The 19,396-nt window shown below is 49.3% G+C and overlaps 1 protein-coding gene across 1 annotated transcript in view; it reads left to right on the top strand.

The window, feature by feature from the left end:
* LOC111154677 (hydroxyacyl-CoA dehydrogenase) overlaps nucleotides 1-16,050 on the top strand; it is a 46,665-nt gene extending 30,615 nt beyond the window's left edge. The window contains exons 4-8 of the mRNA XM_022514495.1: nucleotides 696-822; nucleotides 4,371-4,460; nucleotides 8,256-8,328; nucleotides 14,161-14,277; nucleotides 15,203-16,050. Of these exons, the coding sequence (XP_022370203.1) occupies nucleotides 696-822; nucleotides 4,371-4,460; nucleotides 8,256-8,328; nucleotides 14,161-14,277; nucleotides 15,203-15,321 (526 nt within the window). The 3' untranslated portion in view covers nucleotides 15,322-16,050. The remainder of the gene's footprint in view (nucleotides 1-695; nucleotides 823-4,370; nucleotides 4,461-8,255; nucleotides 8,329-14,160; nucleotides 14,278-15,202) is intronic.
* The last annotated feature ends 3,346 nt before the right edge of the window (nucleotides 16,051-19,396 follow it).

The raw sequence follows: 19,396 nt of genomic DNA, 5'->3' as shown, positions 1-19,396 counted from the left end.
ATGCAGGGCTCAGTCTTACAACCCTGAGATCATGACCTGGGCTGAAATCAAGAGTTGGACGCGCAACTGGCTGAGCCACCCAGGCGCCCCTGCTTTTTAAGGAGATTTTATAAGCAGAATACCTTGAGCTACATTTCTTGTAGATGAAAGTGTATCCTTCCTTCTCCAGATCTACCTGTGTAACCTTAAAACTATTTTTAGACCATGTTGGTTTTTCTTCTGTTTTCATTTTAATTCCCATTCATGGAACATGAAAGCTTTTCACTCGAGGGGGAAAGATCTTAGTTCTTTTCGAGTTTTTTGTTGACTTTGAGGGTCTGTGCTCACTTGGGGTTTCATTTTGTGACTGAGGCTGCTACTTAATTAACCTCAGTTTTCCCCCACATACCATAAAAATTAACAAATACAAGTGGAGACATGTTGTTCCCGAAAATAAATGGAAGATTGGTAAAGATTAACTACACCTCTGAAACAGGTAAGTTTAAATTACCTAATTTAAAGATTCAACATTAAAATGAAACCGGTCACTTGATTTCAACTTCTCGTGTGAAGATCTCTCTTCCCCGACTTCCTCCAGGGGTCAGGACAGCAGATCTGGGCAGTGGGCGGTGGCCTTGTGCATTGTACCGAGGGCACTCCTGTTTGTTGCCAAAGACGGGACTCATCGCGACACTCCCCGGTCTCTCTCTCCGCAGACACACGATCTTTGTCAGCAATACCTCCTCTCTGCAGATCACAAACATAGCCAACGCCACCATGAGACAGGACCGATTCGCCGGGCTCCACTTCTTCAACCCAGTGCCCATGATGAAGCTGGTGGAGGTCGGTGGGCGTGTGCTTGTGTGTGTTTGCTTCCCTCGCCGGCTCCGCCAGTCCTGCTCTCAGACTCATGCCCCTTCTGCCATCGGGGCGGTGGGGCCTCCAGGTGGATTTTGTTGGGTGGTTGGAAGGTTTCTTGGGGCACGGAGCCAGAGGAAGAGAGAGCCCCTGATATGTAGGGAGGCCTCTGTGCTTTGTTTCTTCGCAGCCCGGTGGTCTGACCAGTGATGTCCGGGAGGGCTACTAACTCTTGGGATGTCATTTACTTTTTCTGCCATATGGGGTGGGCAGTGCAGGGAGAGGCGTCTGACTGGGAAGACAGCACTGCAGACCACTGGCTCTTGGAGGCCACAGAGGCCAGAGCCGCACGTGTTCATACAGTCTCAGTGAGGTCAGTGTGCTCCAGGCCGTGAATGGAATTTTATCAGCCTGTTTTACACGGGAGCCACTGCACCCCCTTGTCCACCGTCGCTGGGGTGAATTCTGGCCCAGGTAACCGGGCCTTATTGTTGTCTCCAGATGAGGCCCGTCTCCCGGTGTTTTGATCGTAGCTGTTCAAGCAGCTCTCCATAGCCTGAACGTCCTGAGCACAGACCTTTGGAGGGGAGTGGGGCCCCTGGTGATCCTGTTGGGGTCACTTCTGCTTTCTTGCTTGCTTGCTTGCTTGCTTGGAGACTTGGGTACAGGGAGACGAGTCACAATAGACAATTTGCACCTGAAATGTGGCAACTTGCCTTTTACAGGGGGCTAATTACAGGGTCTGAGGAGCAGCCGCTGTTAAAGTAGCATTTGTTCTGGGGTTGAAGAGTTATTGCCGTGCGAAGTGTGGGGGATGTGAAGCAAGGCAGACCTCCGGGGGTGGGCCGGGGCTCCCTGGGAGAGTCTTAGGGTTTGCTTTCTCCCCTGGTGCCTTCTCCTGCCAGCCCTTTCCATCCTTCATCTCGCATGCCCTTACCCCTGCATCCTCCTGCCTAAGCATTCACCTCTAATTCTAATTCACTTTTTTTTAAATTTTTTTTTAATGATTTTATTTATTTATTTGAGAGAGAGAGAGAGCATGAGAGGAGAGAGAGATCAGTGGGAGAAGCAGACTCCCCGCCAAGCAGGGAGTCCGATGTGGGACTCGATCCCAGGACTCCAGGATCATGACCTGAGCCGAAGGCAGTTGCTTAACCAACTGAGCCACCCAGGCGCCCCTCTAATTCACTTTTAATGACTACTGTCTGTCCTAAGTTTTCTCTCAAAGACAGCTCTGAGCTGTCTGTGGTAGGAATTTATCTGTTCTGCTAGCATTGCTCCTCAGCTGCTTCCAGTGTACTCTCCCGTCCGAAGGATGTTTTTGAAGAAGTTGAAGAATGAAGGGGAAGGGTGGGGGTAATAAAAGAAGCAGAGAAGACCAAAGAAGTGGGATGGAATTTTCAACCTTTCGATGCTTAGGGACTAATCACTTTCCTAGTCACTGTGTCAGGTATGTGTGTTTGGAGATAAAGACACGTTGTATACATTTCCTTCAGACTCTAATGCTGTTTTCTACTGCAGTTATGTAATAGTATAGGTCTGTGTCTTTGAGAAGGTAGGGTGTTGGTTGTTAAAGGCTAATGCTTAGCATATGTTACCATTTTCTAGAAAATGTTTTCTAGAAGTGCTCTTTATTCAGTTTTTATTCTTGGGTGTTCACATATGTGTCGCTGGTGGTGAGCATGACAGTGAATCATGTCCTAAGTTGAGCCTTTCTGCTCTACTTGGGACGGGACTCACACGTATGTGTGTATGTGTTTTTTTCCAGACTTTGTATTGGAGCTATAAACAGAATATCTGTAGCACATTGCTGCTTGTTGAATGGATGAATAAATATGCCTCCTCTTATTAAAAAATCTTTACTATTGACTCCTTTAAATCAGTAAATTACATTTGAAACTCTATAATTAGCAGCCTTCGTCCTAGTTCAATCTGCAGGATTCTGCTGGAAACCTTTTCACACCTCCTTTTGAATCACTCTCGGATTGCTGTTGGGTTGAAGGTGTTTGCAGAGCAGTTTCTGGTCCATCTCCTCCCATTCCTCATCCCCATCGTCCTGGTGCTTTTGTCTGTGCTTCTCATTCACTTCCCTCAGTGTCATAACATACAGCCACACCCCAAACTGTGATCACATTAAAAGACGGGTGGTGGTAATTCTCTCCATTTATATAGCACCTTTCATCCTGCACAGACACTGGCTTATTAAGCCACACAGCCCTCTTGCAAGACGCAGGACGTGGCAGATATCATTATCCCTGTTTCATAGTAGAGAGGTGAAGCACGGGGGTTGACTAAGTTGTCTCACCTCATATAAAGGGTCTAAAGTAGAAGCCAAGCCTGTTTGCTTTGACTCCCATTGAAGTTCCTTTACTGGCATATATACATATATATATATATGTATATATATATATTTTTTTTTTTAAGTTTAAATTCGCCTGGGTCTCTTTCCATTTGCCAAAATCTAGTTGCTGACAGGTGTGCTGTGTGCTGGGGCTGGCTGCAGGTGAGGTGGTTGGTGAGACCTCTCAGAGTGGCAGCGGCCTCTGCGAGCGGGGCGGCTGGCCCTTTGCTTGCTTGCAACTCTGGGGTCCAGCGGGCTGCCAGGAGCCTTCCCCAGGTGCACGGCAGGTGGTAGGCCCAGCCTGAGGCACCCGTGTGCTGGAAATGGAAACCTTCCTCTAGGATAAGCCTGTTCTTGGGGCATGTGTGCGAGAGAGAGTGGAGTATTGGTTCTCTGTTTTCTGGGGTCACAGTCTCCTCATCTGGACCAGAAGATGGCACTCCAGGCAGAGTACTATAAGGCCACTTGTCATACTCAGTAGACCTCCCGTTACCTCCCTGAAGTATAGTAACAGTACCGAGTAAAACAATATCAAAGTCAACATTTCCTGAGCACTTTCTACCTCCTAGCATCTGCCTTGAATGCTTCCCTTCCTGATCTAATCCATTGTCATCTCACCTCAGCTGCTTGAGGAGGGGAGAGTGAACTTAGTGTCATCTCAGTTTCAAGAAATGTGCCCAGGGTAACAGAGCCAGTAAGTGGTGTGATGGGCATTTGAACCCCGTTCTGTCTCAGGGAGAAAGTCTGTAAAACTCTCCTACACACATACACATTTATATTTTAAGCCTTGATTTTGTACATTCTGTACTACTTCATTATCCTTTTTTTTAAAGATTTTATTTATTTGAGAGAGTGCACACGAGTGGGGTGGGGGGGGGGAATAAAGGGAGAAGTAGATTCCCTGCTAAGCAGGGAGCCTGATGTGGGGCTCGATTCCCGGACCCTGAGATCATGACCTGAGCCAAAGGCAGACACTTAATGGACTGAGCCACCAGGCACCCCTAGTTCTTTGCTATCTTAATGTGGACATTTTGGTAAATGCTTTGTTTCTGGGTTTAGATTCTTGTATTGTGGAACGAAAACTATTTTTACCCCCTTCTGTATAGACACTTTACATCAGTATTTTCTTGAATTGTCCTGTGGCAATTGTTTGCTGACTCCCTGGTCATAATCCTCTGCTTTGCATTTCCAGGTCATTAAAACACCAATGACCAGCCAGAAGACTTATGAATCTCTGATAGACTTCACCAAAGCCCTGGGAAAGCATCCTGTTGCTTGCAAGGTAGAGTATAGGTACTTTGGGAAGGGGGTGGTTTTCCTCAGAATTGACTCATTTGAGGTAGAATTCATCTGTAGAAGGATGTGAGGGCTGGGGGCGCTCTCATGACAGGGCTGTCTCGGGGCTGGGAAGAGCAAGCTGGGCCTCTTCTCTAGTTTGCTGGCGGGGGAGCTGGACCCAAAGCCTTGCCCATGGCTCTCTGGTAGATCCTTTGAGATCTGAGAGCCAGGGCTTCAGTTGAGGAGAAAACTTCCCCGTGGGTCTTGGCTTTTGTCTGTGGATAGGCTGCTATGTTTCCATAAATGGTTTATGTGGTCCCATTGGCTTTAACCTCTGCTGGGCCTGGGGGAGCCATGGAGCCTGTGTGTCAGCGATAGCATGGTAGACACGTGTATCCCCGAACTGAAAACCAGCGCCTCACTTTGGGAAAGAACGCAACAGGTGGCTAGGGAAATAACGAGAGAGGGGAAGAGCCCACTTCCCCAGGTGGGATTAATGAAGCGTTTCTCAGGGAGTGTGGCATTATGGTCTTGTGTCTTGTTTTTCATTAAGAAGCAGGGCTCCGTGGGAAGCATGCCTCCCACCTTTCTTCCCTTCTTGCCACACTCCAACACTTCGTTGGTGTAAGTGAAATGGCCCCAGCTGCTGTCACCTGCGGTCATTCTCCTTCCGTCTCCGTTGCCTCTAGCTCCTCTTTAGTCCTCCCAAGGCTCAGGACTACACTTCTGCATGACTTGGCAGTTTTTCTAAATGGGCACTTGTGCCATACCGTTAAAAAGTCTTGTAAGTGTGCATCTCTTTTTTTGACCATAATCTTTTCTGTCATTGCGGTTCTTCTTACAGAATGCTTTTGCTTTCTAAACTCCTCTCCAGCTCAAACTCACAGTATTGGAGTAATCTGTGGAAGGTCTGTTTCTGAATCCTCTGAATGAGTCCTCCGTCGGCATGGCCCCTGTAGGCTTGAGAGAGCAGACTCACATGCCTGTCCCCGCGTCCAGGAGGGTAGCCTTATTAGAGAGTCTCATTTTTTAGCACTCGTTTTTGTTTTGTTTAGTGGTTTTCCTTTTTAGTTGTTTAAATTTTTGTTTTTAGTTTTTTTAAAGATTTTATTTATTTGACAGAGAGAGACACAGCAAGAGAGGGAACCACAAGCAGGGGGAGTGGGAGAGGAGGAAGCAGGCTCCCGCTGAGCAGGGAGCCTGATGTGGGGCTCGATCCTAGGACCCTGGGATCATGACCTGAGCCGAAGGCAGATGCTTAATGACTGAGTCACCCAGGCACCCCTGTTTAGTGGTTTTACGTTGTCTGGATTTTTTTTTTTTTAAGTCCAATTAATAACCAGAAGTTGCACTCTCTCACTGGGTTATGCTTTGTTCGTGGCAGAAAGTAGTAACGGTGTGAGAAAGAGCATCTGTGTGTCGCATGAAAAACTAGGTAAGAAAGTGGAGATGTGGGGCAAGCAGTGATTGTCCTGAGCAGCATGACCACTCATTCGCAGAGAGTGAGGGTCCCTTCTTCCACTGGAGTGGCCCCCGCAAACGCAAGAATGAGAACTCCCTGACCTCATAAAACTGCCTTGTTACATCATGTTCAGAACTCTTTCTGGGTGATACCTTCCAGCTTTCTGGGTCAGTTACTCGGGCTCTCGATGAAGTGTCCAGACAGTGTAAGGCAACCCTGAAGAACAAGGGTCAGCACACTTCCCTGCAGAGAGCCAGATAGTGAGTGTTTTCCAGTATATGGTCTCTGCTCTAACTACTCGGCTCTGTTGTTGGGGGTGGGCGGAGCGGCGGGGCGCGGCCTAGACAGTACACGCAGGGCCCGTGGCTGTGCCATGGTGGTGGAACAGTACAGAGGCAGGCTGGGGGCCGGATTTGGCCTGTAGGATCACAGCAGACCAACACGCAACCATAGCAGATGATGCTGATGCGCCCGGACCATGTGTTTCTTCATAGTGAGACGACTTGAGAGCATGGTGTGGAAAGCATGAGACCATGGGCTCTGGAGCCAGCATGACTGGGATCACATCCTGGCTCTGGCACTCGTTAGCTGTGTGATCTTGGGCAAGTTACTTAACCTCTCTGGGCCTCAGTGTTCTCTCCCCCTGGTAGGTTATCATAAGGAGAAAATGGATTAATATTTGTAAAGTACATAGAATAGTGCTTGGCACATAGTATAGTAAATAAAGCATATTTAATAAATGAGTATAAAAGTATAAGGCATCTGGTTACATAAAATTAAATTGCTTTATTAAGGGGCTGTGTCTCTTTACAGTACAGTTTATATATCAATATCGTGAGAGTACATGTCTCTCTGAATCATCAGTGGCATTGAATATTAGCATGAGGGGGAAAAACCCTTTTGCCAGTAATCTTATTGGCAAAATGCCATTTTATTCTAATGAGAACAACTTTGATTACTAGTGAGTTTAAATATTTTGTGAGTTTTAGCACTTTTTTGGTATTGAGTTCTGTGGATATTAACTGTATAAAACTCCATGTATTCTGATTGGAGCAAACATTTTCCCCTGGGTACTTTCTGACTTCTAACCTTGTAGAGGTGTGCTTCGTCTGCCCTGCCCTGAGCTTCTACAGTAAACTTTCTGAGGTTGAAAAGCACTTTGGCCCTAGTTATAAAGTCAGCATCATTTCCTTAATACAGTTGTGGTTAAGCTGATGCAGCCGTTTTGCTCATCCCTGTGGTCCTGTGGAGCTGGGAGCGGGGCATGCTTTCTGCTTGTGCAGAGTTACAGGAGGGACAAATCCAGTGGCTTTACTGCCTAGTTTACACAGCATGCAGTCAGGCTAGTTTAGACTAATGAGGGGGGCAGGCTGGCTTTCATTTGTACATTTATTGAGGGCCTAGTGTGTGTACTAGAAAGGGAACACAGGGCCCAGGGCAATAGCGAGGAGTTCTGTCTGCAGGAACATTGCAGCCTTTTGTTAAAATTCATACCATTTACTTAGTGGTAATCAGCTTCATAGAAATAACACCCAAAAAAATTACCAGCCCAGCCTGCCCCACAGATTCCCCCAGAGAGACCACATCCCACAGAAGGCCTCCAGGAGAGCCGATTAGCATGGTAGTGAGGAGGAAATTGAAAGGGGTGTGCAGTCCGGGGCGGGGGGTTATCTGGGGTGCAGGGACCTTCTGCCCTGGCACCTGTCCCCCGTTGCACTGCCTGGCACGGTGCCCTGGAGTGTGAGAACAGCCCAAGTAGCCCAAAGATGGCCCCAGGGAGTCCAGGCAGTGGCGCTTCCGTGCAGATGGTTCAAGGTGGCGCGTGCTCTTTCCAGAGCCCCGAAAGGGGTCCAGGCAGGGAGAAGGGTGGAGGGGCGACCATTTGAGGGTTGGCCGTGTGCATAGCATCTTGTGTGTTTTCTGAGTTGTCTTCACAACTTGCGGAAATTATGACTCTCATTTCACCTGTGATGAGCCTGATTTCAGAGTGTCTCAGTGTCAGAAACTATTAGCATTCGAGCCAAGACGGCCTGCCCTCCGAGCTTTGGTCTTTCCAGTGACCTCTCTGCTTTCATCTGCCTTTATTTCAGGATTCCTGCAGTGGGGGCATATAGGCTTGATCTTATTTCATTTTTTTTTAAGCATTAGAACCATTGGATAAATTGTCATGTACCATAGAAGTAGGGCCGTGCTGGGAGTTCAAAAGAAACCTTGAGAACGCTGAGCTTTGTCAGTGCAGGTCATATGATGCAGAGGGAGAAGGGGCAGTCTGCTGACTCACAGAAGATCAAGTTCAGTGAAAATTCACCTATCTTTGATTTTTCTCTCCTAAAACAGGACACTCCGGGGTTTATTGTGAACCGTCTGCTGGTGCCGTACCTCATGGAAGCGGTCAGGCTGTACGAACGAGGTAGCTGTCCTGATCCGGGCTGGGGGGCAGTGGGTCTTAGCTCTCGGCGCCGCTCCCTGGTTCTCAAGCAGCCCTGTGGGAATGGTGAGGCCATGCAGGGTTCGGGAGATGCTTCTGTTCCTTTAGCTCTGTGAATCAGCCTCCCTCTGGACCCCAGGACCTTTGTTGTTGTGTCCCCCTGCCCCTCTGGGTTCCCTGTGAGGCCTCTGAGCTGCTGAGATGTGGCTCTGGAATGCCTCCTCTCCCCCCAAGCACCCAATTACAGTCAGCCAGAGCAGCTGCATGGCCAGCTCGGATTTATAGCCTGAATCTCTGCTTTTGATGAAAAGTTTCCTGCTTAAAATAATAATAGTGTAAAAATCACTGGACTAAGGGACCTTTAACATCCTTAAAGTTCTGAAATTTGTGACTCTGTGATAGGTGATGGGAGGTAAGTGACAAGGCTGATAGGGGACAATGACTATTTCTAAGAGCCTTCCCAATCCTTACTAAATGATGCCATGATGATTTGATGATTTTTTTTTTAATCTTAAGAATGGTCTCAAATGCTTTTCTCAATACTTGTTGATTTACAAAAAAAAGATTTCCCCTGTTATAAAATTATAGAACTTGGGACATGGTCCAAGCTTATAAAATGGTGTGCATTCTCCTGCCTCCCTTCCCTACCACATTTCTGGAAAGGTAACTATCATGTCAGCTTCAAAGGCAAATAGGCCTTAATAGGACTGGATAAAAAGCAAGTGTAATTGTTTTCAATTACTTCATTCACAATTGCTTGCTCCTGAGAATGTCATTTTTGAAACAAAATATTTATACCAGCTCTTCAGAGAGATGAAAGCACATTTGCTTCCTCAAAATCTGCTTTAAATATTAAAACTTTTCTCTGTTTTATGGAAGCATTTGCCACACTTTTGCTCCAAGATCAAACTAACACTTCTGTGTTTATCTATCAACAAATAGGCCTAATTACACTTCAAAGAGTGCGTGAAGCATTTTACCCTACTTTGAAAGGCAGGTGGTTTTTGTTTGTTTGTTTTTTAGTGTAATGTTTTAGAATGTAGCGTGCGGGTAATCTACTTCTTAATGTTTTTTTTCCTCACTAAAACATACTGTCACTTTGATGTATTTTCAGATGCACCTTGTGTCTGATCGTAAGTGGAGAGGCGTTTTCTTGTCTTTTGCTCCCCTCCCACTGGCAGTGGTCCCTTTGACCTTCTCCATCAGCACCCCTCACCCTGCCCTATGAGGTGAGGCTGGATAGGGGGGGTCTGAGCCCCGAGGGACGTGTTCTTAGAGACTGCCCATGGTGCTACCCAGGACAGCACGGCACTGCTCGCCCCTCTGCCTCTTTCCCCGCGGCTGCTCGGGGCCTAGGAGCTGGAGCGTTGGCTTCGGGAGCAGCTGGGGCCATGTGTGGGGTGGGCGTGTGGCCCGGCAGGCACACTGCGGTCTGGACTCCATGTATCCTGCCTCGGGCTTCTTACCAGGCCCCTTTGCCCGGTCTTCACTGCCCCCCGTTCCGGCCCGGTGAGAGGGGCACCCACTCTCAGTGGCTGGTGGAACTGCGTCATTTCTACTCTGAAACCTGAGCTAGTTTGGATCCTTCCTCTCCTGTCTGCCCTGCCTGTTCATTTGTCACGTCGTCCGGGAGGGCGAGGAGACCCTGCCTGCCGCACCTCCCGACACATGGCGAGGAAGCTTGGGGCCAGCAGCAGAGTTGTGCAGCGAAGACCCTCTGACACTTGGCTTTGCCCAGCCTCTTCCCAGCTTCTCCAGGGAGCTCCTCTACGTACAACACCATCTTAGTCGGTGTGGGCCCCGGTAACACCAGCCCCGCAGACTGGGTGGTATATCAACAACAGACATTTATATTTCTCACGGCTCCACGGGCTGGAAGCCGGGGTGCCAGATGCTGGGATTCTGGCAAGGGCCTCTTCTGGGACGCACACACTGCCACCTCGTATTTTCACGTGGCAGGGAGCAGAGAGGGGAAATGAGCTCTCCTGACTCTTGGAAGGGCTCTCATCCTTTCATGGGGTTCCACCCTCACGATCTCATCTCATCCTGGGGGCAGGGGGTTAACATGCATTCTGGGGACATGCACAGTTGGTCCCTCACAGCCTGTCAAGCCGGGGTGTGTGTGCCATGCGCAGAGCTTGGCGAAGTGCCGCTCCGAGTAGGGGAGGCCCCTTGGGGGGATGTGTTGGCATTAGAGCAGTCACCTCTGTCACTGCCGCTTGGGCCCCCCGGATGACTGAGGGCCCTGCACCAGCGCTGCTGGCCAGCCCCCTGGGGCGTCTGGGGGCACTGTGTCTCGTCCCCCGCCACTGCTCTCTGATGCTCTTGGCCTCGTGGCTTCTTCCTCGGGCCTGCCTTCTCAGTCCTTTGGCTTCTGGCCTCACTCTGCGTGGCTCTCATGTGTTCATGCTGTAACGGGCAGCCTGGTGGGTGCAGTTGGTCCCCCTCATCCCGGCAGCTTTGAGCAGGCTGGTGCCCTGTAGCAGACTGCCACACCTGTTGGATGCCCCTTCCTGCCAGGCCCCAGGCAGCTCTTCTGGAAGGGCTGGGCTGGTGGGGGCCCCCATCACGGTGTGACACCCTGCGCCCTGTCATTCCTCTGCTGAAGAACTGTTTGGTGTTTCTGTTGTAGTCTACTGGATACAGTTCCCTTCCCGGAGAAGCTGCTCTCAGCTTCCCCTCTGCCCTTGCTGCCCCTGCTGCCTCCCCCTCTGCCAATGGACCTTACTCCCACCGTTATTACAAGGTCCTGCCTGATGTTCCTGGGGTTCCAAGCTGGTCCTGATCTGTTTTCTTTTCCTTCTCTTTACAGCTTGACTTTCCCTCAGGGTGGTTGCCACACTCCTCCCTGTGGCAGGGCGTGTCCCTCTGTTGCTGGATACTCTTTTTTTCTTTTGGGGCCTGGGAAGTGTCTCCTCTTTATCGTGGCCCAGAGTGCCCGGACAGGCACTTAGGGAGCTGTTGATGGAGAAGGGAGTCGGGGTGCTGCCCGGTTTGTTGTTAATGCCGAGAATGGTTGGTAGGTGGCGCTGGTGAGCCAGCCTAGGAAACAGGAAACGCGTCTGGCTGCTCCCAGCTCCCCACTGAGCAGGAGGTCTGGGGGCTCACTGAGTTAGGGGCTTTTAACTGGGGAGAGGCGGGAGGCCCCATGAACCTCCTGAAGTTGATGTGAAGTTTTGTGTTTGCGTTTTATTTGGGGCAGGTGTCCTCTTGTCAGTGAAGTGCTTGATTCTCTACAAGTTTAGGAATTACTGGTTTAAAGCACAGTTCCATATTTGACTCCCACGTGGAACAGCAATCTGTGTCCTTTATTTCTCCCTCTTTTTGCCTCTTTTGCTCTGTATTACTGAGAATTTTTAGAGTTGCTGACTTTGTAACACTGCTTAGATTCTTTTTCTTTGATATGCTTTATCTTCATACTGTTTTTTGAAATAAGAGAGTCTTCACGTGAGTCTCTGAATCTGGAATTACAGAATTGCCTCCAGGGTTCATTGTTTGTCCTTGAATATAGATTTGATGAAATGGCTTTAGGTAAGTTGGGACTGTTGTGCTACGAGATTTCTGTTCCCAGGAGCGGATATTCTTTTTTTTTTTTTTTTTTTTTAAGATTTTATTTATTTATTTGAGTGAGAGAGAGAGGCAGTGAGAGAGAGCATCAGTGAGGAGAAGGTCAGAAGGAGAAGCAGACTCCCCGTGGAGCTGGGAGCCCGATGCGGGACTCGATCCCGGGACTCCGGGATCATGACCTGAGCCGAAAGCAGTCGTCCAACCAACTGAGCCACCCAGGCGTCCCGGGAGCGGATATTCTAATGAAGGGAGCCATCCACAGCGAATGAAGCAGTAGATACTGTGTTGGGTTGTGACCAGTAATCTGGAGAGAGATAAAGGGAAGAGGATGGCAGGAGTCCTAGCCTGGAGTTCTTATAGTTGCTAGTTTATATGCAGGGAGAGGGTGGGGTGCTCTGATGAAGGGACACTTGAGCAGAAGCATGTGGGAAGCAAATGTCGAATGTTGGAGGAGGGAGGGCCCTAGGCTCAGGGAGCAGCAGGTGCTGGGCCAGGAGAGGCGCATGCTGGGTGGTCTTTTAGCATTCTGACTCTTAACACCACAGAATTCTCAGGGTCCAGTGAAGGCCTCTGAGCAGAATCCATTTATCAGCTGCTGTGTTCTTGCTCGTTTCTCCTTGGCGCATGCCTTTCCCTCTGCCTGGGAGTTGGTCCCCCTGGTCCCCAGGCTCTTCCTGCCTGCCGTCCCTTGGGATTCTCTTCATCCTCCAGGACCTGGGCCTCCGTGGGTGGGTTTTGGTGACATGTGGGCACTGCAGTTACATCTCTCACCTTTGCCCATGCAGAGGCATGTCGGTCTTCATGAATCTTCAACAGGGGGTTGGTGAAGTTTTTGATTTACACATCTGAGTCGTCCCGCTATGTCATGAGTACTTGAGCGGTGGTCTGGTTTTTCTCTGTCTCATCCTAAGTCTCTGGTGCCTGGTATGGAGCAGACATAAATAAAAGTGGAAGGAAGGAAGGACGGTTGCCACCTGAAGCCGATGTATTTGATCATTTTTGCTCTTTTTGCTTTCTTACAGCCTAAAACTCAGAATTGTGATTCTCAGACCCTGGTTGACAAATCACTGAAGCACTAATAATGTGACCCATAGGAAATAATCAGTTGGCATTTTAATCACCTTCAACTGTACTTCATAGACTTTTTAAAAAATAGAGTGCGGGGGTGCCTGGGTGGTGTGGTTGGTTAAGTGTCCGACTCCTGGTTTCAGCTCAGGGCAGGGTCTCAGGATAATGAGATTGAACCCCACTTTAGGCTCCGTGCTCAGCACAGAGTCTGCTTGGGATTCTCTCTCAGAGAACTTCAGACCTTCCAGAGTTCTGTTTCACTCGTGCTCTCTCTAAAGTGAATAAATAAATCTTTTAAATACACACACACACACACACACACACACACACGTATATACATATATATACATACATATATACATATATTCTTCATGTCTAAAAATCTGAAACATGTTCAGGTATAAAATTCTCTTGGAGTATTTGAACTTTTTTCTCCTTTCAATTAGCTCTGGTGTAATTCACCATTTCTTTATATTTTGGAACAAAATTCCACATAAAAATAACTTGTTATAGACTATTCCCATTCCTCATTTTGGAGAAAAGGAACCAGGTTCTCTGAGAGACTTCTTGTGGCCTGAGGACCATAAGAGTGAAGGGTAAAATTCCAAGGAAAAAGCACACTGGCTCTTATCCTAGTCTACCAAACTCAAACTTGAGTGGCAATTCTAAATCAGATTTGGGCTTCTTTTTAAACTTCATCTTGACTAAAGGGTTGATGGGAGTGGAATTCCAAAGGAATACTCATTAATTGTAAAACCAAGAAAGCTGGAAAAGTAAAATATGCATAATAATACATATAAAAATACAAAGGTTTGTTTTTTCCTGTTTTAAAATCCTGTTTATCAGTAAAAATGATGCTCTAGCTTTAAGTGATGTTGGGAAATCCCAAACCATTAAAAATAATTAATGTTTCCAGGCCACCAGGGCCTTCTTCCTGCGTGAACACTGTAGCAGTGCTCTCGAATGGACCTTGGAGAACAGCGTGGTGGAATGGCTTTGGAAATCTTGTGGTGTGTTTGGCGTGTACCTCTGTGATGAAATCTTACCATTGCCAGAAATCCTGACTCTGGATATTTTTTGAATGTGCAAATTTGCAAAACTGAATTCTGGGGTTAACAGTATGACAAGGAGAACCGTGGGAAATACAGTGATGGCTCAGTGCTGCCCTCTTGTTCTCAGGTGATGCGTCCAAGGAGGACATCGACGCTTCCATGAAGCTGGGAGCTGGTCACCCCATGGGCCCATTTGAACTTCTCGATTACGTGGGGCTGGATACTGTGAAGTTCATTTTGGATGGTAGGAATTGGACTTCTCTCTTATCTTTCTGTAATGCAATTGAGGTAGTCTCTTTTGACTATGAATTACAGTGCCTGTTTCCAACCGTAACTTCAGACCTTCCAGAGTTCTTTCCCACCAACTTAAAGATTCAAATTAAAAGATGGCAGGAAAAGGAAAAATGTGCTTGCCAGCATCTCCTCATAGGGTAACTTATTTTTAAAACTTTTCATCTTGAAACAATTATAGATTCAGAGGAAGTTTCACATATGGCACTGACCGGTCCCGTGTACCCCTTCCCTGGTTTTCCCTAATGGTTCTGCGGGACAGGATCGCACTGGAAGTGGACATTGGTACACTGTGTCTTTCCATCATAAATGCTCATCTGTGTATAACCTCCACTTCTGTGGAGCTCTAACCTCCTTTAAAGACAATAATATATCTATTTAGTGGCTCTGAAGACGGAAACATAATTATGAAAACTGGGCTCCTAAAGTTTAGTGTAGCTCCTGCTCCCACCTCTCATGAAGAACACCTAAGTATTTGTGGGGAACAAGGAGGGTTCTAAGTGAAGCGTGAACTTTTGGATTTAATGAGCCTGCCAGATCCCAGTGGCAGCAAATCCAGTTTTTAACGTGTTCCAGAAGTCGTTTCACTGTGCCACTGAGGAGTCCAGGGGGCAGAGTCACTGGTTCTGTTTGTCCTTGGACTGGACTGTGGGCATCAACCATTTCCAGGAGGAGACTGAGTGAGTGGCCGGGCCACAGTGAAGCCAGCCGTGAGAGCCACGGTTTGTCCGGCTGTGTCCTCCCAGTGGCCCCCTGCCTCTGCCACAGTGGAGCAGGGCCCCTTCTCCCAAGCTCCAGCCCCTGCCTTGCCCTAGGGATGCTGAGATGTCAAAAGAATCCCAGCGCTCCATCCTAAGCCTTTTCCCTCCTCTCAATAGGGTGGCATGAAATAGATGCCAAGAACCCCTTGTTTCAGCCTATTCCGTCCTTGAAGAAGCTGGTAGCGGAGAACAAGCTGGGCAAGAAGACTGGCGAAGGTTATTACAAGTACAAGTGAGGCTCAGCTTGTCTGGCTCCGGGAGGAAGCCCCGGAGGCATGTGCTAGCAGCTCCCCCAAGTGCCCACGGGAATGTTCTGTGGTCAGACGTTCCCTCATACAGCACAGTCTGTTCGATGTGCATTTTGATTGTAATCTAGCTGACATAATTATTTACACTACTTGTCATAATGGCCGATTCCACCATTGAGAACTGATTTCCCTTTTTCAGTCTATTCATTTCTGTGTATTTTCTGAAAAGCGTTATACCCTCAGTGCCTTGGAGCAAACCTTACCATTTTTGTCAAGAAGTGCCCAGATTCCCTCACTTGTGGAGGTGCCGGCACTTGCTCTGGGTGCTGTTGTGTTGGGTGTTCCCTCGTGGGAGCGTGAGGAGCTGCCGGTGGCGTGTCTGGGAGGGACCGCCGTGAGCAGCACCCACATCTGGCCTCGCCGAGAACAGTTGCTCCCCGCAGCTGCAAGCCTTACCTATATTTGGGGCACGACCTGAGATGTCATGTCTTTACCCAACTCAGGCTGTCGGTGGGCCTGTCTCCAAGTGCTTGGTTTGCGGGAACAGGTTTCATTCACATCCAGAATCTCAGTGATGATGGTCTGTCTGTCTCTCTCTCTCTTTTCCCCATGAGAAATCATTGCTACAGACTGCCTGTAAATTGATTCTAATAAAATGCAATCTTTTAATCTGTGAAAATCTGAACTGAAATAAACGTGTACAATTTAAAATTGTAACATGCTTGAATGGTTGCGGAAGTAAAGGTTGGTGATTTAGTCAAAAGCCTTGCCCCATCTTCTTTGGCCTGTTATAATTTTTTTTAAAAAGATTTTATTTTGTCAGAGCACAAGTAGGGGGAGGGTCAGAGGGAGAAGCAGAACTCCCCCCTTCCCCACCTCACTGAGCAGGGAGTCCAGTGCGGGACTCAATGCCAGGACTCCAGGATCATGACCTGAGCCTAAGGCAATGGCTTCACCAATGCCCTGTTGTTGTTGTGTTCGTACCGCTGCAGTGGCAGTAGGCGTTTCTGTGGAGCTGGCCTGCCGCTGTCGCTCCGTAGACTTCTTACCCGTAAAGCAGTAGTAAAGGCACAGAAAACGATTTTTAAGGAACATCTGTTTCTTCTTTGCCAACAAAGAGAAATAGTGTAACATAAGCTTCTTTTCATCATGGAGTTGAGAAAGTGTCTTCCAAGATAGAATTTTGAAAGACATCAGAGGCCCTCAAGTCCAGCGGCCCCAGTAAAAGTGCTTAAGGGACGCAGCCAAGGTTGCGGAACTGGGTCAGAGCAAAATAGCACGTCTGAAAATCTCAAATCCAGACATTTCACACAGGGCTGTCCCCAACACGGCGGTCCTTGTTTGGTGTCCTGGGTCACAGTTCTCATGGTTGAGAGGTTCCCACCACCCCCACCCCTGTGTCATGGTCTGGTTAACCCTTTTCCTGACTCTATAGCATCATGGAAAAATAATACGGTACATTTCTACCCCACGTAGAGCCTGGCTTAGGAAACTTTTAGGGTATTCTTATAAAACATCTCCTAACGAAAGAAAGGAAGCACCTGTGACGCCACCACCGTTGCAGTACCCAGTCCCCTGTGGTCGCACAGGGCCCTGCTGCGCTCGGGCTGCTGCTTGACCTCGGCCAGGAGCCCTCACTTCCTTCCCGCTCTGACAGCAGGGCCGGGCCCGGGGCACTGGGGCGCTCACCCCAGGAGCCGCAGGTCTCGCTCCGGACCACGGAATTCCCGGAGAGCAAGAGCTCCCTGATGCGACTGCTGCCCTGCCGGGATGTCTGTTCCTAGCTGTTTAAGTGCACTTCTAGACTACCAAAAAGTCCGCAGGCTTGGCCTCCGCCACCTCCACCATGCTTGGGGCCCAGCAGGAGTGTGAACATCTGTCGCCCCTGGCAGGCGGGGCCGCTGTCCCAGTTGGGTGCGCCTTGGTCTCTGCGTCCCCCGCAGACTGGGTCGCTGCCCAGCCGGACCTGCTCGAGCCTCTGCTTCCCGGGGTGCACCCATGCTTAAAGACTGGGCCTCGGCGGGGACCCTGGGGGCTGCTCGGTGGCCCTTGTGCGGGAGAGGGCGAGTCTGGCTGGAGCCACCAGCCCTGGCCCTTCCTCCACGCAGCAAGCCGGCACCTCTGCTGGAATCTGGAAAGGAACCACCAGGCTTTCGGTCAAGAGGATACTTATTTCCCCCTCTCTCCTGTCGTCCCTCCTAGTGATACTTTTATTCCTAGAAGAGAAAGGAACATCTGAGAGGAGAAAGAAAACGCACCATGGGTGAAATGGCTCGCCGGGAAAAGCGTCTGAGCTCTGAGCTGAGCCATCCGCCTGGCCCGGCGTTCCGTCCAGCAGGATGGGGTTCTCTGAAGCACCGCTTACGTGCTTCTCAAAGAAGACTTTGTAAAGTCGAAGCCGTGGCCCTTTAATGTCTGTAAGATTCACTGTTCATGGAGGGGAGGGTGGTTGGCTCACTGCTCTTCCCAAGGTGTATGTCCCGTCTGGGACTGTTCGATGGCGAGGCAGGGTGGGTAAGGTGGGACCGGATCTGGGAGCTGAGAAACTTCTGTACGTTATCCTGGTGGTACAAAATGAGGGCCCCTTGGGTGCCAGGGTGTGGTGGTTTCTCTGGCTGGGTCCCACGTCAGCTTGAAGCTCACTGGAGGAGGCCCAGTCACTCGCCGTGGGACAACATCACACGGCTCCCTGAGCCCCGGCTCAGACGCCGTGTGCGGTGTGTGCTTCCTCTCTCGGTTTGTGAGCTACACTTTCCACACATTCGTGAACAACCTTTTGTCTCGTCTCACCTCGATTTTAGCAGGGAGCCTGCTTCTCCCTCTCCCTCTGTCCCTCCCCATGCTTGTGTGTGCTCACTCGGTGTATGTATGTATGTATGTATGTATGAAAAAAAATTGGTCAGTGGCAGAACAAATTTCAGTTCCGGAAAGAAAAGTCCCATCACACATACTAATTCTATTTGGCGTTTTATTTAGACTCACCAGCTGTATTTGTTGCAGAATTAATCAGCATAAATGATGAGTGGCATGGGCTTTGGGGTTAAACAGACTTGGGTTCTAGGGCTGTGCTCCACCCTGCTTTCCCTGTGTAACCTGGTGGTGGGGGGAGCTGTTTGTCCCCCTGGGTGTCTCGGGTAGGATGGACAAAGTGACAGAACCCATCTCAGGAGGTTGGGTTGATGGATTACAAATGGTGAGCACCCCGCCAGCCAATTAGGCTACTTGTGCCCCACCTCCCTCCTCTCTGACCGATCTGGAAGGGAATGTTCCTGAAAACCTATTGGCTTGCAGAGTCCCAAAGCCTTTACACCTGGGGTAAGAAGGCTGAAGATTGAGAACAGGCCCCAGTCTCATAAAAGAGCCTTGGCGGTTAAGCTGTTGGACCGCCTGGGTAAAAAGACGAGGGCCGGAGCCCCATACTCCACCCTTAGCCTCCCCGGGGGGCCTTTCCAGGCCCCGTAGGTGCTGGTCCCTGCTGTGAGGGAGGTGGGAGCGCGTGGGGAGGCGTCCAGCGGATGTGCGGGAGGCGGCTGCCGCTCAGGTAAGTTCCGTTTTATCAAGTAAGCGACAGACTGCTGCTGACTGAAGACCCCAGGAAAAAAGCAAGTGCCCAGAAGAGATGTGTCCAAGGTTCTAACGTGTACGGTAGAGAAATAGTGGTGTACGAACAGGAGAAAACTTCAACTCCATTTTATCCTAATGTGGTTTGTCCAGGCAGAGCCCCTTTGCAGGCCAGAGAACGAGGCAGGCCGTGCATCTCCCCACCCGCAGCTGTTGCAGACGAATCTGTATAAATGATTACCCTGGGTTTGGGAGTTAAGCAAACTTCGGTTCTGGGGCTCAGCTCCACGGTGCTTCTGTCACCTGAGTGTGGTGGGCATTTGTTTTTTGGGTGTCTCTTAGCGTGACCCCTCAGCCTCATTTCTGTAGATGCACTTACCGGAATGTTCCACCAGAAAATGTCAGCTGTTCTTGGGCAGGTGGGTATTAATTAGGAAGGAAAGCCCAGAATGGGAAGTGCTTCCTGCTACTTCCTTGTAAACAGCCACTGGACTCCGAAATC

Source organism: Enhydra lutris, unplaced genomic scaffold, assembly GCF_002288905.1.
Source record: "Enhydra lutris kenyoni isolate GAN:26980312 unplaced genomic scaffold, ASM228890v2 scaffoldscaffold3, whole genome shotgun sequence".
NCBI classification, from domain to species: domain Eukaryota; kingdom Metazoa; phylum Chordata; class Mammalia; order Carnivora; family Mustelidae; genus Enhydra; species Enhydra lutris.
This window is presented reverse-complemented; position numbering and strand designations above follow the sequence as displayed.